The following is an 18,492-nucleotide window of genomic DNA, read 5'->3' as shown; positions in this document are numbered from 1 at the left end:
GAAAGTACCAGCTTGTCTTAACAATAGAAGAAATTATATAAGAAACATATTTTCATATGAAGATGGTTTGAACATAACCCTAAACAGTGTTTAACAATGCAATCAAATGTTTGTCTTTACATTGTGTTACATTTGTTTTTCGCCGCGTAGCTAATTCCTCCTCTTCTTCCTCGACAGATTCTTTGATGCTTTTTTTCCCTAGATGAAAAGAGAAAATCACTTATTCAGTTTACCATAATGCATTACAATTCATTATTTATATGTGTCCTGCATACTTTTGTATAATCATCAATCTATTGTACCTTTGCCAGAGGTCTTTTAGGTTTCTTGAACTGTGCAGACTCTGTTTAAAAGAAAGTCAACAGTGTAAATCTTTTAACACGTTTAAGTTTTCCAACAGTAGCAGCTCATAAACTCACCGTCTTCAGAAGGCGGGTCCTTTTCCTCATACTTTTTCTGACGAGGATCCTGTAACAGGCATAGACAGACAATTATAATAAACTTGGCAAAAAAAAAAAAAAAACCTCAAAATTTGCGATTAAATATTCTTTTCTCTGAACCAACCTTGATGGTTTCCCTCTCTGGAGGATTTGTCAGAGGAGTCCGCTTGATCTCCCTCAGGTGGTTCCCCTCTTGCAGCTTCTCCAGTCGGCCTTTTTCCGCTGACACTCGGACTCTCAAGGTGTGGAAGGCCGTTTGCACCTCACCCACCTTGAAGTGCATGGCCATGCCTTCAAACCACAGGCTGTCGCATTCACCCTCTTTGAAGCCCGGCGGCTGGTAATCTGCTGGGGTGACTTTGAAAGGAGAGGAGAAAAAAAAACTTGACCAATGCAATGAGAAAACAACTAGGCGAGGATTTATTGCACATTGACTTTGCCTTACTGTCGTCATAGTAGTAGAGCTTCATGGTGAGGTAGACGTTGTTGGGGAGAGCCTCGAGGTTCTGCATGAGCAGGAAGAGCTTCCTGATGAGCAGCACTGAGGCTCTCTTGGTGTCCTCCAGAGTCACCTGCACCTCCACATCGTTGTTCCTGCAATTTCGTGGAAGTAATTTACCCATCGTTTATGTTACGTGATTTAAATAAAACGGACCTCACGCTGACGCCCAGTTTACAATATTAAAACAAACATCCATTCTAACCTGAGTATGTCCATCTCTGGCCCCTTTTTGGTGTATTTGAATTTGAACTGGTATGACTCAACAATGCACTGAAATAAAGAGAGAATACATCTAAATATTTCAATCAGTGGATCAGACTGCATGCTGGAATTATGATTTACTTACAGATTTTTAGTGTTTATAATCTTAACAACTCATTTTGTAGTTTATTAAGAGGATACTCACATTTGGTTCATCTGGATTGGTGTACACCTGCATTACAACACATGTACAGAATTATTGTTTTTAACTTTTTTTTTCTCTATTCAATATGTATAATTATAAATGTCGCTTCACTGACTTAATTAACTTACCCCGATGAATACAATCTGAAGCTATGAATGGGAAAAGCATGGAAAATGAATCAAAGACTGGCATTTTTCCCCCCAAAGATGGCAGATGAGGTGAAACATTACAAATTCAAAGTATTCGTGGATGCCTTTACTCACATACTGCTTCTCCAATGCATCAAAGGATCCCATGATCCTGATGAGACAAAAAAAAAACAAGACTAACCAGGTGGAAAGATCAAATTGTCTTCATCTACAAAACAATGATTATCAATATGGGTAACAGTGGGTCCTGAAGATTAAGATGATGTCTCATGAAGTTCTTCAGTAGAGTGTCTAAAATCATTAATAAAGGAAGATATTCACTACCATTTCACAACTTTGCTGGCACCAGGAGTGTTTCGGTCTTCACGCAGAACTTTGATGCACAAATCTGTTGACAAGGCAAACAACACACACAATAAAACACCATCTATTACTCTTTTATAAAGAGTAATGATAACCACTATTTCTCTTTAGAAATTCAGTCTATTTTCAAAAAGGTTTCTGGAGCTACTCCACGTGTTTGAAGAATCTAAAATGTTTTATTTTCCTGTATTATACAGCCAGAATCAAAGTGTAGAAAACACTGACAGTTGTAAGGATTGTATCAAACAAGTTAGTGATGATCTCTGTTTTTTTTCTTGGCTCCTAACTAGTCTGTATTCACCTTCCAGGTATCTGGATCTGTAGGCATCTTCAGGGAAAATCCCCCTGAGGTAGGTGATGGAGGACACGGCCACAGCCATCATCCTCTTCACGAACACAAGGGACTCGTTTTCGGTTTTCAAGTCATTCAGAAACAACCCTGTCCACTTATTAAAACAGATATATAACACCTACGTTATAATACAGCTCAGTTTAATTTGACTTGAGGGCCACATGATGGCGCCGTTGTCGCCATTAAGTGTTAATTAGAGCAGACAGAAACATTGTTTTAATAATTATCAAATGAATATATACACGGAACAAGTCAAACTCTAAATGTAACATCGTTATTAGTATGTAAGAGTGGTCAAACCTCAGCAGTTTCCTCCTTGCTCTTCTTCATGCGCATCTTCCGAGAAGCCATTTTCTCCTCTGTTGTTGATGGATAGCACTTAGCATTCAAATGCTAACGACTAATTAATCGAGGCTATTTATATTAATACATACATTAAAATATTCAGAACCAGAGCATTAAAAGAAAAATAAAGGTTTATTTCGATCTGAATTATTATTTTGCTCTGAGAAGTTTTAAGTCTATTTATATTGTAAAGTGATTTCTTAGTGGTTTTAAAGTTACAGAAACTCAGATTTCTTCTTCTGTTTTTCCCGCCAAAGGTTTGCGCACACAGATGATTGTACAGTAATGTCTCTCAGTGTGTTTGTTGTAAACTACACACACAGATGATTGTACAGTAATGTCTCTCAGTGTGTTTGTTGTAAACTACACACACAGATGATTGTACAGTAATGTCTCTCAGTGTGTTTGTTGTAAACTACACACACAGATGATTGTACAGTAATGTCTCTCAGTGTGTTTGTTGTAAGTTACACACACAGATGATTGTACTGTAATGTCTCTCAGTGTGTTTGTTGTAAACTACACACACACAGATGATTGTACTGTAATGTCTCTCAGTGTGTTTGTTGTAAACTACACACACAGATGATTGTACTGTAATGTCTCTCAGTGTGTTTGTTGTAAACTACACACACACAGATGATTGTACTGTAATGTCTCCCAGTGTGTTTGTTGTAAACTACACACACACAGATGATTGTACAGTAATGTCTCTCAGTGTGTTTGTTGTAAACTACACACACACAGATGATTGTACTGTAATGTCTCTCAGTGTGTTTGTTGTAAACTACACACACAGATGATTGTACAGTAATGTCTCTCAGTGTGTTTGTTGTAAGTTACACACACAGATGATTGTACTGTAATGTCTCTCAGTGTGTTTGTTGTAAACTACACACACACAGATGATTGTACTGTAATGTCTCTCAGTGTGTTTGTTGTAAACTACACACACAGATGATTGTACTGTAATGTCTCTCAGTGTGTTTGTTGTAAACTACACACACACAGATGATTGTACTGTAATGTCTCCCAGTGTGTTTGTTGTAAACTACACACACACAGATGATTGTACAGTAATGTCTCTCAGTGTGTTTGTTGTAAACTACACACACACAGATGATTGTACTGTAATGTCTCTCAGTGTGTTTGTTGTAAACTACACACACACAGATGATTGTACTGTAATGTCTCTCAGTGTGTTTGTTGTAAACTACACACACAGATGATTGTACTGTAATGTCTCTCAGTGTTTGTTGTAAACTACACACACACAGATGATTGTACTGTAATGTCCCTCAGTGTGTTTGTTGTAAACTACACACACACAGATGATTGTACTGTAATGTCCCTCAGTGTGTTTGTTGTAAGCGACACACACAGACTGTAAATATGAGGCTACACATAGTCAAAGGCTGTGTACATGAATGACTGTTTCTTTGAGACAATAAGCACTCGTACATAATAACAACTTTGTTGTAGTATTGTCGGAATAGGCTATTAGTATTACTCTTTCATTGAAAGACTTTGAAATACTTTCAAAGTGAATCCGGTATAACTTGATAACTTTAACAAAGTGGGGTCAGTGAAATTAGTGTTGTCCCCTGACCTTTTTATTTTATTTTTTTCACAATCATTCAATCCATAAGTAATAAAGTGGCAGAATGTAATGTAGGCCTATCACAATTGGTGGTAGGTTTCATACATTTTCTGTAGCCGACTGATAGCCTACATCTTCAAGAAAAATTCATTAGATTAATTCATTAGATTGGGAACAATGGGAAAAATATCAACACTGTTAGTGGTCTTATTTGTATTTAAACATGGAGGCCATAAGGTCTTAAAGTTTAAGAACCACTACACTAATTCACAGAATTGCCTGCATGGCTTTCTTTTTTTTTAGTTGGTTATTTGTTGTATTATTTTCACATTTGATCTATAACAGTAAGGTGGTTTTGACTGACTGGTATGCCTAAACAGATATCATTAACCCTTTGTGTTAGCCTATTTCTGACCATGTAAGACTTTTAACTCCGCCCAACAAAACCCAACAGACAGGATGTCTTATTGTATAATAAATAACTTCACCATGCAATAACAAATCAAAATTCTCTGCTAAGTTTAAGGTCTTTTGATAGAAAATCCAAAGGCCATGACAACACACTGATATTTCTGTAGGCCCTAACAATAAGACTACTTTAAGGTTGAAGGATGGACAAAGTTGTGCTTAAGTCACTTACCTGCATATATTCAGAGGTTGTTTTTTTCTTAAGGTAGGCTGCTTTAATAAAGTTGGGTCAGGGAGATGTCAGTCAAATGTGTTCAGTTAAAATCTGTAATAACTAAGAGTATCCAAACAGCCTAAATACCTGTCTGGCAGCCTGAGAATCATATCTGGTAAAGCATACATAATTTAAACTTCAACTCCAGACAGGATTTGTGTAACATAATTCAGCTTTATCCTCCTCTTAATGTAGATTGTTTTTTTTAGTCAATCTCATACTGTTAATTATATTTCTTTAAGGTAGTGATTAACAGATGTTACAGATGTCATAAATAATCATAACAATGGGCTTCCATTGAAAAGAAAATGATCACATATAAGGCAGTGTTAATATTTAACACATCTAAACTGTGATTTCCTTTGAAAGATATATTCTGAAGGAGAGAGTTATAAAGCGTTATCTTTATTGTGATAAAAGAACGTGGTTTGTGCACTGTAAAAAAAAAAAAAAAGTAAAAGTAACAAAAACACATCAGAGTGTGCGTTTTGTGGCTTCCTGCAAATAAAAAAGCTTGTGTGGTCCTTCTCTTTTCATAATTGTAAGGAATGGTAGGAAAGAGAAAACAGACATTGAGCAGGTGTACAGTTAAATTACCACAACTTAACAACACAATGACATACTTTGGTCACAAGTGCACTATTAAACCCCACAGACAATAAGACACACAGCATAATTACAACAAAAAAAAAAAAAAAAAGTGTTTGAACCAATCCCCCGCAGGCACAGCAGCTGTCTTAAATATTGTTGTCTGGAAAAGTAATCTCTAATGAAATCTCTTACAGCAGGCTGCAGACTCTGGCCCTGGGTTTATTACTGCTTGGAGAAGAAGTCTTTGCTCTTCTGGACGTCTGGTTTGATGGTGTCACTTCCTGGCTTCCAGCCGGCCGGGCAGACTGAAAAGATAAGCCTGTAATGAGTCCTGGCCCGGTAGATGAGACAGTAAAGACTTTTGCCAATATGACAAACATGTATGACATATACTATAGCCCCTGCTGTCTTTAAGTAGGAAAATGTAAAGCTCATCTTAACCGCAGCCCTGATAAGAAAGTGCAATAAGCCTTTATGGTGTTTGCTCTAACAGAATCAACACTATTTCAAACAGCTTAAATAAATGTTGATTTTAGATTGTGTTGACAGATCGACTTTCAATACAACTATATGTTCAGTCTTTGAGGAACTGAAATGTTCAATAAACATACATTTTCAGCTGCAGGATGCAGTGAATACATTTACCTATAACAAGCATCAACTGACCTTCTCCGTGCTTGTCGGTGAACTGAAAAGCTTGGACCAAACGCATGGTCTCCTCAACACAGCGTCCCACTGGGAGGTCGTTGATGGTGATCTGTCTCAGGATGCCCTTGTCGTCAATGATGAACAGACCCCTTTAAATAGAGAACAAGAGCAGATCATTTGTCTTTTCAGGACTTACGGCCCATAATTCAGCGCAGTCCGGAAAACGTGTTCAATTATTGTCTGGAACAACAAATCGTTCAGGTTGTTCTTGTATGATCTCTCTGAAAAAGTTACAGCAATCAACACTGGCTTCAACCCTTCTATTGAAACGGACCAAATCTACATGATATCAACCACCCATAGTCGTTCCAACACAGTTACCAATATCACAATCGCTGTGATCCAGTGTAAAATGCAGTATGGAGTATCTGCCTGTATGACAAGACAACGCATGGTTTATCTACCATCATTTATTAGCCCCCCAAAAAACAAACTGTTCCTGTATTTCCAAAACAATGGCCCAGGAAAAAATACATTATGGCCGCCACTATCATTTATTGTGTTAGAGCAGCAAAGAAGAAGTACATTCAGGTAAATGATCACGCAAGGATACAGAAAAACAATGTTATGTTGTCAACAGCTATGACATTAGTCATAGCTTAAGAGCTAAATGTGATCAATCACTGTTTTACTACCACACATTTCAAGGCTTGACTAATGACATCAGGATGACTCACGTTCCAAGAGGTCCCTGACCTTAGCTCAGCTTGTTATAAAGCACATATTCCTTATGTTTACTGTGAGCCAGGCCACAGGACAATCAAATAGATAAAACTAGATTAATAAAGGGTAAGAGTGTGAGGTTGGGATGACGTCACATCCCAACGTTGGGCTGATGTCACAACCTGACATTGACCTGAATTCAGATCCTGACATTGGCCTGTTGCCATAAAGCTGTTGAAAATATTACAAATATTCATATCCTTTTCATTGCACTTGTATTTGAGGGTACTCAGTGTAGACAAATGAAGACATCAAAATATTGGAAATGGTATAAGAATATGTATTTGAATATATTCCCACCTGTAGGCGATGCCCTCATCCTCTTTTAAGACACCGTAATCTGTGGAGATGGTGCGTCTTGTGTCAGAAACCAGGGGAATCTTCATGGCCCCCAACCCGCCCTGCTTACGCGGCGTGTTGGTCCTTTTGAAAACAAAGACCAAAAAGAAAAAGTGTTACACGAGTGAATGCATCAGTCCCTGTGCTTAAAAAACACAAAGCCTCATATCTACCATGCAAAGTGGGAGAAGTGGGAGTCGACAGAGGCAGCGATGACCTCACAGCCGATCTTCCTGAAATCGTCAGCAGCATCACTGTAAGCGATGATCTCAGTCGGACACACAAAAGTGAAGTCCAGCGGATAGAAGAAAAAGACGACATATTTCCCTACACCAAAGGGAAACAGAACAAAAAGGTTAGTGTGTCTGTCATGTGACGTGCACACAGTACTAACAGGCTAAATTATTTCAGTCTTCAGAAGTGTAAATTCATTCATCCATTCAGTATTTCTGTTGCATTGAATTACAGTCGGCCATCAAAGCTTCCACTAATCAGAGGATGAAAGACAGGTTGAGGTCTACCTCTGTAGTCTGACAGCTTTACGTCATCGAACTGTCCGTCTGGCATCACCGCTTTGGCTGTGAAGTCTGGGGCCAACTTCCCGATCTGTGCCTTTCCTGCAGACATCTTCAGTCTGAATGGAGTAAAGAACAAGGACACAGAATATGGATTAAACATTCTCTTCTCAAATCACAACAAACCAAAATCCTTCTTTGAGGAAATTATGTTTCTTTTATTTAAAATAAAATAAAAATTGTGGAAACAAAATAAATGGTTTTTAGTTTTTCTGAAAGCACTGAGTATTTATGTATTTTTTTTTTATAAACTGATCTGCTGATCAATGTAGAGATGAATTGAGATGTTGTTCATTCTTTAAAAAGACTGAAAAAGAGATGAAAGCATTTTCAAATCGGATTATTAATCAGCTCATTAATATCCTGTTTATCTTTTTCTATGAATTATCTAATACGGTAGTTTTCAAGTTGAAAGCATGTACTCACAGTTAACAACAGGCAAACATTAATAGGAAACTCTATTTTTTTCCATGGATGAACTTGTCTTTTCTTTTAGAAATACTATCAAACTCTCTCTTGTACCAGCTTCTTTGATATGAGGCTCTGCTGCCTTGAATTTTAGGTTGTAAGTAAACTGTCAAACTTTAAGTTTTACCTGCCAGGAAAAACTAAATCACTGTTAGCATCGACTTGGACTCATAGACTTGAGGAAGTTAGGATGGGCATGTTCACAATTTTGTAACATTTGGAAAAAACTTTTGGCCAAAATATGAAGAGTGCAGCAAAGCCTTATGAATGAGTGAGAAGTCACTCCTATTACTACTATCGTCAGTGGCAGGTGGAAGCATGCACCTTTAAAACGGTGTATATAATACATTGTAATATGACTCAAGTTATAATTTCCAGCCATAAAAACTAATGAAATTAAAAGATGCACTTACTGAGCCTAAAACCGAACACCACAGATTGATGTCAATATTTTTTCATTTAGTCTCATCCTGAATCGACAAAAAAAAAAAAAAAAAAAACGAAACTTTTGAGCCAGTTTCACTTCATTGTTTTAATTTTTACAGGTGTTTCCGCATATGGATATTTATTTTAAATATTTTTCTATCGGCCTACATATTTGACCTGCACGTTTTCAGGACTTTTAATGTTACTTCAGTGATCATTAATAAGTGTAGTTTATTTGGTACTTAATGAATTACATCCAAATCAAGTAGACTAGATCTACCAAAATCAGGAACTTTCTTCTGAGACTTTAGTGTCGACTAGCTGAGCTACAGTCTGGTCTTGGCTGTGGAAACATTTCAGGCCAAATAAAAGCTGTAAGTATCGTTATTTTTCTTTACCCATTTTTAGTTTTAAAAATACCTTGTCGGTTTTCAGTAACAAGAAAATAATTTCTTAAAAGCCACTTGTTGAACTGGAACAGCTACGCGGTTTAAAAACATTCAAACGTGAACATAAAGCGAACAACTGACCACTTCCAAACATAAAAACAAAGTTTAAATCGAAAATAAAGTTTAGATATAGTTCACAACACATACCTCAGCTTTGAACACACCACGCAAGGGAGAGATAGAAAAGTGCTTTGGTTGACAAGCTCTGGCAGAGAATTTATACAGCGGGACAGTTCTCGCGATAACACAGATCAGAACGAGACCAGTGCCCACTTCAGTCCAATCCCTTAGGCTCAACCCTCCAATACTCAGCATGACTTTGCAGTTTTTTCCTCATCACTTTCCTGGAAAAATGTATGCTCCTGTGAGAACACCACAGAATAAGGAAGAAAAGGTCTCCAGGAAATAGTCTCATATTTACAGTAATAATACATGTTGCAGCAAGTTGAAGCAACATTCCACCTCTTGATTAGCTCTTCTAAAAGTTGTGATGCATTACTTTGATTTAATTAGCCTACAGATTTAAGTGTATCGCAGGTTTCATCAGAGCAAACTGGCATACAGGGATCAAAGAGTCATGAGGTTTCGTCATATGACTCAGACCCTTTTAGGAGCCAGTTCATTGTCATCATGAAAAGACAAAAAAAAGAAACACTTTCTACTACTACTACAACCTCTACTCTGTGTTGCAGCTTACTAATGCTTTACTCATTAACTGTCCCACTCATGAAAACACTTGCGCCACCAGTCTCAATATAAACCATGCAGAATAGTCTCCCAATTTTCAAACCTTACAGAAAACTACTGCACAAGACTTTGTTGTAGGCTTTGACTGTAATTCCCTCCAGGATGTCTACTCTTTCTGTACAGGGTGTGCATTATTGCAACATCTTGTACTAATTCTGTGGGCGTCAGAAGGCATTTTCTTTTTCATTTCCTCCTCAGCACTTCTTTATTTACTTAATGACGAGGAAGAGCATGTTTGAATTAGCATTTTCACACAGCAGCAGTGTAGACTGAAAAGTTCTTCAAGTGTTATAGATTACAAAAATATTTGGGAAACATTGTTCAATGTGCTTCTTTTTGAGTGTTGTTTTGAGCTTCAATAAGCTTTGACACTATAAGTTCAAATCCATTTACCATTTAATTTCCCAATTTTTTATTGCAAAGTTTCTCAGTGACTTACATTAACATAAACGTTTTTTTTTAATTCTCTCTGTTGATTAAAACTATTTAGCCAGGGTTTATTTTCTGACAAAGTGAACTGAAATCTTGTCACTTTACAGTGGAAAAAAATATATCTAAGACAGTGCTGATGGTGTATGTGAGGAAAATAAAGTAGTATATCATACTGTATTTTACAAACAATAATTTGAAAGGTGAAAAAAAACAAAAAACGTTTTCATTATTTAGCAGAGAATTCAATTTCAACCGAGGATATGTAACCAGCACAGAGCGAGGCTATTAGGGGCTCTAACAGCCCCTTCACCCTCCCTCATCCCCTGCTGTCAGTGAGTGGGTCTTTGCATTACTGTTGCCATGGAGACTGCATCAAGGGCCAGATAAGAGGGAGACACACAATAACCTCCTGTTTGTAGCACAGCGGTGGGTTTCTGATCAAACGTCTCTGTGTGTTCATCTCCTGTCGCACAATATGCACATTATTCGTGAATCTGCTGTTTATTCCAAAGCATCTGCATGTTTGAAGGCCACTCGTGTGGCGAGTCCATAATCCTGCCTTTATCAAGCAAACTAACAAAACGGGTCTCTAAAAATGATGATGTAAAAATTGCTGCAGAGCATTTGAGCTTATATTTGTCAATGAATGTACTAAAGTATTCTCTTTTAGAAATTCCCAAAATACATTTACATATTCATATTCCACTCAATGGTGGATTGATTGCAAATACAAGCAACAGGTCTCATAAGATGTGGTGTTACTATCCCCCCCTTCCAATGTCTGTGCATTTCTAATTTTCGTACAATTGTATAATAACAATAAAGACTTTCTTTTTCTTGGACTACCTCTTACATTTTTGGGAATTGTTTTTTTTTCCCCTTTATTTGATGATTAAATAATATGATTGTATCACGCTCGTGTATTTAAAGTAAATATGAATCTACAGCTGACAGTTGAGCTTAGGTCAGTTTAGCTTAGCTTAGCATAAATACTTCAAAGAGGGGAGGGGAGTTAGGGTTAACTTTTTGCCCGCAGGCTGTTTCGTGGGTGCTATATTAACACTGGTTGCTGACGCTATGTTTAAGTTAGTTTTTTTTTAAACACGTTAACAGCACAATATACTGAAATGTTTAGAAACCTGTGTCCCCAATAAAAGTGAGAAACAAGTTATCATGTTACAAAACAGGGTTTGTAGCAGGGTGTAAGTTTGTATGTAAGGCCTATGCTATGATAACCATCAGACATATTTTATAAAGCCTTCAATGTTCTGTGAAATTGACTTTTTCATTAAATGCTTAACTCAGGTCTCAAACAAATTGCGTAAAATGTATCAATTGTCAGAGGACACAAAGTGTGTTCTGTGGATATTTTTTGCTTGAAAATTAGAGCTGTTGAAGCTATGATTTTATTGATGACATGGTGAGGGTGCTGAGCGTGCTGAGTGGGATTGTCTCAGTGTGAGACTGATTGGACGACAAGTGCAGACTTGATGAGGTGTAATGGGCGTAACACAGAGGAATCAGCAGGAGGGCACAGAGGGGATATGTACCAGCCCTGTTCCTCACAGCAGGGTATGACAGCAGGCAGCAGCCCTTTGTTTGTGTAATAAAACACACACACACACACACACACACACACACACACACACACACACACACACACACACACACACACACACACACACACACACACACACACACACACACACACACCTGCACTGTATCACTAATACAGCCCATGCCATCGATGTTATCCTTGAACAGCTTTGATAAAGCTGTTTTATATAACGGTTGTAGTAGGCCCTAGTTCTTATACCAAAATATTAAATATCAAGTAAATAAGTGATACAAATTAAATTAACTTAATAACATAAATAAAAGATAGCCATTCAATACATTTTAGAAATAAAAACAAGATGGTGTTACAAGAAATTAAATAGAAATATGAAGCTGGTGTCTTTATGTTTTGCTTTTTTGTATCTATTTTTATTCTTATTTTTTTTGTCTTTGTTTGTTCTTGCTTTAGTTGTCATGTCTATGTTATGTCTATATATTGTTGTTTAATTGTGTTCACCTTATCACCAATTTAAAAAATAAAATAAATAAAAAGCTGGTGTCTTTCTGTTTTGTTTTTTTAACGATCTCACTATTTGCATTTTTTTTTCTTTCAACATTTGTCTATGTATTTTATTTTTGTTCACATTTCTTTCATTTTTGAGCCACCTTTACAGTCCGTGCACCTTGGTCTGCTTTAAAGTTAAAGTAGTATTGGCATTAGCAGTAGTGCTAGTAGTACGTTTGTTCTGCGCCTTTAAGAAATCTCCCGCGCTGGTTTCTCAACCCGAAAATCTACCGGAAAGGGCAGTAATATTTCGCGCCAAATTGAAACAACAATAGCAGTCGGTCTGAACGGTGGAAGAGAGAAGCTGAGACAAAAACCATCAGGCTGTACTTTTTTACTTTTTGTCTTCTTTGTTTATCCCGGTGAAGTTGAAGGTAGGTACGGAATGCTTAAACCGTACAGACAGAAAATAAGATGCTAAACGAGGTTACAGAATCAGCAAATGTTTGATTCCAACTCTTTAAAGTTTTTAAAGTGGTATAATGGCTTTCTCTCTGTCCAGTGCTGCTAACATGGAGGAGGCCAACAAGCTGATCGGTGCCGGTAAGAAGCACCTTGTAATGGGGAAGGTGGTGGAGGCGGTGGGCGCCCTGCAGGAGGCCTGCAGCATGCTGTGAGTTAACGAGCACACAGAAGACACTGCTTTAGGCTCTCACACCTATCAGCAATTATATTAATTACACACACACACAGCAACAGCTAACATCAGCATCAGATGTAGTTACACGACGATTATACCGGTAAATTGTAAATTAAATGTAGGGGGGAATTAAACGCATTTATTGGCATCAGTATTTACATAAAGGTGTGCAGGTGTGCATTAACGAATAGCAATCACATTGAACTCTTACGTCATTAAGAGTCACTGAACTGGCATAAATCATCTGTGAATCGGTCTTTAAGCGGGTTTTACTCTTAAAGTTTTGTAGAAATTGGTTAATTATGAGTGTCACAATTAAATGTGTATCAAGGAATACAATTAGGTAATCCCTTTTTATAATAGTTTCCACATTTAATAAAAAAAAACAACTTAAAAACTTAACACAGGTCTGGACAGTTTCAAGTATCCACAGAATTGATACAATAAAAATGAATTGAATACTTAGTTTTTTTTTTTTAATGAGTATTTTAAGCTGTAATGTGGCAGTGTATTTCCTTTTGAAATCAAATTGAAACTTTTCATCTATTTCAATTTCAGAGCTAAAAAGTACGGGGACACAGCAGACGAGTGCGGAGAGGCTTTCTACTGGTGCGGTAAAGCTCTGCTAGATTTGGCTCGGTAAGCTTATGAAGATATAGATATAAGGTCTTTGTTATAGAGTTGTGTAGTTTAGGAATGTGCACATCCGATTTGAAACATTTCTAAAATGTTGACTAAATTGATGTTGTTGTTGCTGTTGTAGGATGGAGAACTCAGTCCTGGGTAATGCTCTGGAAGGAGTACCTGAGGGGGAGGAGGACGAAGACAAACCCAAGGACTCCAATGTTGACAGCGCAGAAAACGTAGATGGTGAGGGGAAATAATACATGAGTTATCAGTTATTCTTGGCCTTATTTGTGTACTGTCTGACTAAGCTTTAGTCTTAAATGTGCTCTGTATCTTCAACAGAGAAGACCCGAGATGAGCTGAGGGTTCAGGTGTACGACGCCATGGCGGAGAAAAAAGATGAGGAAGAGAAGGAAAAAGAAGACTCGGAGGCAGTGGAGCAGAATGAAGATGAAGAGAAAAAAGATGTAAAAAAGGCAGAAGGTGTTGATGATCAACCGAAGGAAACAAAGGAAGAGGCAGAAAAGGAAAGGAAGAGCGAGACTGATGAACCCAAATCTGAAAGTGAAGAAAAGACAGAAAAGGACAAGGAGGCTGAAAAAGAATCAGGCGATGAAGAAGGAGGTATATGTGCCTTTTTTTTTGCTTTTTCATTTGTCCTTTAGGTACAGGCCTTGATTGTAAATATTGTTCTATTATTTCTAATGGCATGTTGACCCATTAAAACACATGTTGATGTTTCAGACGGTGGGGAGGAGGAAGATGATGATGATGATGATGGTGAGAATGAAGAAATGGAGTGTGACGCAGAGGATCAGGGTGAAGGAGATGGCACTGCAGAGAAGGTACTTAAGCAATCGTCTCAAGTGCAAATCATAACAATGCGTCTGAGTGTGTGATTTAAGGGTCAGATTTGAAACCTTTCTGTCTTTCAGGACAGCGATGAAGAGGAGGAAGTAGGGAACTTGCAGCTCGCCTGGGAGATGCTGGAAGTAGCTAAGGTCATCTACAAAAGGTAAACAAAAATACTGTGCTGAGCTGTGATTGGTTAAATTGATTGATGATTTGAGTTGATTCAGCTACAGTTTCCAAACTGGCCTTTTTTTTTTTTTCTTGTAATAAGGAAAGAGATCAAAGAGGATCAACTCATGGCAGCTCAGACTCACTTAAAACTTGGCGAAGTTTCTGCTGAATCAGGTACTTACAAGTTGCCAGACAAGTCTTTTTATGTTTTGACTTTTTTTGTTGTTCTGTATGAATTTCTGAGGGGGCAAGCATTATTATAATAATAATAATAATAATAATAATAATAATTAAGTTAATTACATCAGGGATGTCCAAAAATAAAGATTTAAATCACCAGAAGAGATCAGCCTCTTATTATTTTAAATGTGAAGAATGACATCTTATTGTATATCTATCACTACAAATTGAAGAACTTACTCTTTATTGAGGGAAATTTGTTTAAGTAATAATTGTGTTCCAGCCTGTTTGATAACTGATGTTGTCCTTTTTGAGAAGTCGGGTCTTCAGTCGCTGTTTCTCTCTTCAGGAAACTACACACAGGCGATAGAGGATTTCCAGGAATGTCTGAAACTGCAGGTGAAGCACCTGGACCCCGACAGCCGCCTTCTTGCTGAGACTCACTACCAGCTGGGTGTGACCTACAGCTTAGACACGCAGTACAGCCAGGCCATAGAGTCGCTGCAGAGCTCCATCTCCGTCATCAAGAGCAGGCTCGGTGAGTAGAGTGTGCTGACTTTTTTCACTAAGGGAGAAACAAGTGTTATATTTTTAGTTCTTTTTTTATTATCAGCAACAGATCATTAGGGGGCCACCCCCCCTAATATAATGGTAGGGGAAACACTGCGTTGCTATGGGCCATGTAGCATATTTTATTGCGAGTTACTGTATGCATGTACCTTGAAATTCCCAACCCTAGTATAAAACATGTTGTTTAAGGACAGGTGAGACGGTTTCAAATAATTAGACGCTATTAAAAGCAGAATCAAATGCACAGAACAGCTAGAGGAAAGAACATAAAGAAAAAAAACAAAGTTTTAATGGATGGTGTTGAGAACTTGTATACACCTTCATCTCACTCTCTTTGTAAATGTATATCTATGAATGTGTGGTTGGGTTTGCAGAGTAGTGAGGTTGTAGGAGTTGTAGGCTGGAGCTACACCGCTGATGGATTTGAGGGCGCTTGATCAGATTGAATCTCTGTGTCTTGGCCTAATGACGGCAGACCCCAACTGTTTGGAAGGGGGCATGTCAAACGCAGACCATGTATGATTACCTTCCTGCTCTGTGTGACAGATGAACTTCAGAAGCTGCTGGATAAGGCGGAGGGGCCAGAGGCTCTGCCCGAAGAGAGGAAAGAGATGGAGGAGCTGAAGGCTCTACTGCCGGAGATCAAGGAGAAGGTGGAGGATGCCACAGAGGCTCAGAAAACAACGAGCAGAGCTGCTGATGAGAAGGGAGTACTGGTGAGTCAAGGGACTGGCTTGTTTTCTTTAACTCACAATGCTCTGCTGATATATATTTATTTTTTTTGGATACTTTGAAGAGGCAACATGTGCTTGTATATGCACAACCACAGTTAAGGTCATAAAGAACAGCGGTACTCCTGGAAACCCTTTAGTCATTATCGTCACGTATGGAAGATAGTTTTAAGTTTCAATTTACAGGTTTATGTATCTTCACCACACAAACCTTAACAGTCTTTTTCTCATCACGCTGTAATCTGCTTGATGTTGTCCTGAAAGCCAATCAGTGTTTAGATGTCCAGACTCCTTGGAATGTATCAGAAAAGATCAATCTGACCTTCAACAAACCTCTTGTTGTTTTCTTTTTTCAAATCTGAATGATGTTATTTCAACAAAGACTCGATAACTGCAAGTAAATCACCAGAAAATGAGTGAAACTTAAAGGTCACATATTATGTGAAATACACTTTTTCAAACACTGTCTATAAACCCCCCCAAACATGAGAAAAATCCATCCTCTCCATCTTTTTCCTGCTCCACTTTTCAGAAAATGTGTGCTCAAACAGGGAGTTTGCTGATTTTCACTTTGTGACATCACAAAGGGCAGTAACCCCTCCCCCAGGTGGGTGACACTCCCACAGCTAGGTGTTTGTTCTGCCCTCCGAGTCTGTCTTGTACTCTCCTTTTTGGAGAGGGACGTGGTCAGGGCACAGTTCATTTACATTTAAAGCTACAGACATAGAAACAGCCTGTTCTGAAAGGGGTTGAGTGTCATGATTGACATTTTTGAAAAAGTTTAATTCTAACATTTTCTTTCTTCCAGGACGGAGGCTCAACTTCCTCTGCTTTCCCTGGATCCACTGTGCAGAACGGAAACTCCTCTTCCAGCTCAAAGGTATGCTTCCTTCCCAGCCTTTTTGTATTTATATAAGAATATAAGTTATTTTGAGTTGCACGTGCAGAAATCTAACATTAGCTCGTCGGTTATTGTTCCTTGCTAATGAACGGCTGGTTTGTTCTCTGCACAGATTAACGGAACATCAACTAATGGAGTCAGCTCCACTAATGGACATGCCTCAACTGCTGCAGCATCCGACATCTCCCACCTGGTCAGGAAGAAGGTGAGGGACCCAAAGGTGTTTTTATCAACAGTTAAAAATGAATTGCACAGAATTGCCTCATAATGTAGTGGTCTGTATTTCAGCGTAAACCAGAGGAGAGTCCAGTGAAGGAGGGCGTGGTGAAGAAGGTGAAGCAGGATGCTGGTCAGGTTAACGGAAAACAAGAGGCTAAAACCAACGGAGACGCTTAGGTGAAGAGGTAAAAGATGCTGCGTTCATTCAGGCATTAACCTGCAACTAAAGCCGGTTCAGTCTGGATTATAGTTCAAGGTTTGATAACCACTGAACTGTTTGTTTCCTCTTTCAGTAAGTAAAGCTGGACTCCCTCCTGGTTTTTGATTCCTCCTGAGAAGAGAGAACCGTTTCATGAAGCTTAAACTGTTGCTACATGTTGTAAATCTGTAAATCTTGTTCTGTCTATTGCTATGTAAGTGTGTACACATTTAAACTATGATGTTCAATAAAGTAATTATTTGATAAATGCTGCTTTGGCTTTTTTTCTTGGTCTGAATTATAATGCAAGAGTTTATTGTCTCTTATATGGATAAGTCAACTGTCTGTCAAACAATCATAAACAAGTTGTTTATCATTAGTGGCAGGAAATCTTAAAAAAGGCAGAAATATGGTAGAGTTGATCTTGTATAAAGCTTTTCTAGTCTTCTGACTACTCAAAACAATTTTACAGTAGATCGCATCTACACATTCTCACACTGATGGTAGAGGTTGCTATGTAAAGTGACCATCAAAAGTTACTAATTCCATTCACACACCTGACAAAGCAGCAGGAGCAACTTGCGGTGAAGTGTCTGGCCATGTGGCTGCAGGAGCCGGGGATCTTAACCAACTGAGACTGTTCCTGCAAACTATCATTGCTGCTAATGCTACAACTGAGTGGAACCCGAAAAGAAAATCCTTAAAGCTGGAAATTATCCTGACTGAAAATGATGCTCCTCCCTTTAATGAGGAGATATCAACAGTGTTAATGTTTAATAAATGAACAGTTAGTTTATGAAGCTGCTTTGGCATGTGGACTGTAACAGTTTGCACAGGTTGATGCGATGTCCTGTGAGGGAGTGAAATCTGACAAACGTCCCCATTGGTGGTGCTCACAGGCCTTACTGTTGGAAGAAGCTGTGAGTCTTTATTGCAGGGAAACAGCAGCGTGTTCCAAGTGTCTCAGACTCTGAAATGAGTTA

The 18,492-nt window shown here is 38.2% G+C and overlaps 3 protein-coding genes across 5 annotated transcripts; 1 reads left to right on the top strand and 2 right to left on the bottom strand.

Annotated features, from left to right (window-relative positions):
• Positions 1–59: 59 nt before the first annotated feature.
• On the bottom strand, positions 60–3,733 carry zte38 (zebrafish testis-expressed 38). Its single transcript, XM_020651195.3, has 12 exons — positions 2,513–3,733; positions 2,162–2,306; positions 1,822–1,885; positions 1,612–1,648; positions 1,477–1,497; positions 1,349–1,375; positions 1,145–1,212; positions 886–1,034; positions 565–797; positions 420–468; positions 303–343; positions 60–198 (listed from the first exon to the last, which is right to left on the bottom strand). The coding sequence occupies exons 1-12, from the start codon at positions 2,561–2,563 to the stop codon at positions 151–153; spliced, it is 933 nt and encodes a 310-aa protein (XP_020506851.2). The 5' UTR covers positions 2,564–3,733; the 3' UTR covers positions 60–150.
• Positions 3,734–5,223: 1,490 nt separating this feature from the next.
• On the bottom strand, positions 5,224–9,412 carry prdx1 (peroxiredoxin 1). 2 transcript variants are annotated; one of them, XM_020651217.3, is made up of 6 exons: positions 9,266–9,412; positions 7,722–7,834; positions 7,374–7,527; positions 7,162–7,284; positions 6,097–6,227; positions 5,224–5,735 (listed from the first exon to the last, which is right to left on the bottom strand). In XM_020651217.3, exons 2-6 carry the CDS (start codon positions 7,825–7,827, stop codon positions 5,653–5,655), a joined length of 597 nt encoding a protein of 198 aa, XP_020506873.1. In that variant the 5' UTR covers positions 7,828–7,834; positions 9,266–9,412; the 3' UTR covers positions 5,224–5,652. The 2 variants fall into 2 exon arrangements, with proteins under 2 accessions (XP_020506873.1, XP_020506880.1); XM_020651224.3 differs by lacking the exon at positions 9,266–9,412 and adding an exon at positions 8,657–8,698.
• Positions 9,413–12,634: 3,222 nt separating this feature from the next.
• Positions 12,635–17,777, top strand: LOC109997182 (histone-binding protein N1/N2). Of its 2 annotated transcripts, none has more exons than XM_065953850.1 (14): positions 12,635–12,793; positions 12,922–13,032; positions 13,618–13,698; positions 13,823–13,929; positions 14,029–14,310; positions 14,431–14,531; positions 14,622–14,701; positions 14,810–14,883; positions 15,239–15,427; positions 16,006–16,175; positions 16,999–17,070; positions 17,204–17,296; positions 17,380–17,487; positions 17,604–17,777. In XM_065953850.1, exons 2-13 carry the CDS (start codon positions 12,932–12,934, stop codon positions 17,485–17,487), a joined length of 1,458 nt encoding a protein of 485 aa, XP_065809922.1. In that variant the 5' UTR covers positions 12,635–12,793; positions 12,922–12,931; the 3' UTR covers positions 17,604–17,777. The 2 variants fall into 2 exon arrangements, with proteins under 2 accessions (XP_065809922.1, XP_020507231.2); XM_020651575.3 differs by having other exon boundaries at positions 17,380–17,495.
• The last annotated feature ends 715 nt before the right edge of the window (positions 17,778–18,492 follow it).

The sequence above is a fragment of the Labrus bergylta genome, chromosome 4 (genome assembly GCF_963930695.1).
Source record: "Labrus bergylta chromosome 4, fLabBer1.1, whole genome shotgun sequence".
Lineage (NCBI taxonomy): Eukaryota > Metazoa > Chordata > Actinopteri > Labriformes > Labridae > Labrus > Labrus bergylta.
The sequence above is the reverse complement of the archived record's forward strand: the minus strand, read 5'-3'. Positions and strand labels throughout refer to the sequence as shown.

Excerpts from the sequence above, each read along its gene's own strand:
- zte38 (XM_020651195.3), bottom strand. The coding sequence starts at position 2,563 with ATGGCTTCTCGGAAGATGCGCATGAAGAAGAGCAAGGAGGAAACTGCT. Across the intron at positions 2,307-2,512 it reads GCAAGGAGGAAACTGCTGAG|TGGACAGGGTTGTTTCTGAA; the intron begins GTTTGACCACTC and ends TGTTTTAATAAG. Across the intron at positions 1,498-1,611 it reads ATGCATTGGAGAAGCAGTAT|CTTCAGATTGTATTCATCGG; the intron begins GTGAGTAAAGGC and ends TCCCATTCATAG.
- prdx1 (XM_020651217.3), bottom strand. The coding sequence starts at position 7,827 with ATGTCTGCAGGAAAGGCACAGATCGGGAAGTTGGCCCCAGACTTCACA. Across the intron at positions 7,528-7,721 it reads AAAGCTGTCAGACTACAGAG|GGAAATATGTCGTCTTTTTC; the intron begins GTAGACCTCAAC and ends CCTTTGGTGTAG. Across the intron at positions 7,285-7,373 it reads CACTTCTCCCACTTTGCATG|GACCAACACGCCGCGTAAGC; the intron begins GTAGATATGAGG and ends TGTTTTCAAAAG.
- LOC109997182 (XM_065953850.1), top strand. The coding sequence starts at position 12,932 with ATGGAGGAGGCCAACAAGCTGATCGGTGCCGGTAAGAAGCACCTTGTA. Across the intron at positions 13,930-14,028 it reads CAGCGCAGAAAACGTAGATG|AGAAGACCCGAGATGAGCTG; the intron begins GTGAGGGGAAAT and ends TATCTTCAACAG. Across the intron at positions 14,884-15,238 it reads CGAAGTTTCTGCTGAATCAG|GAAACTACACACAGGCGATA; the intron begins GTACTTACAAGT and ends TTCTCTCTTCAG.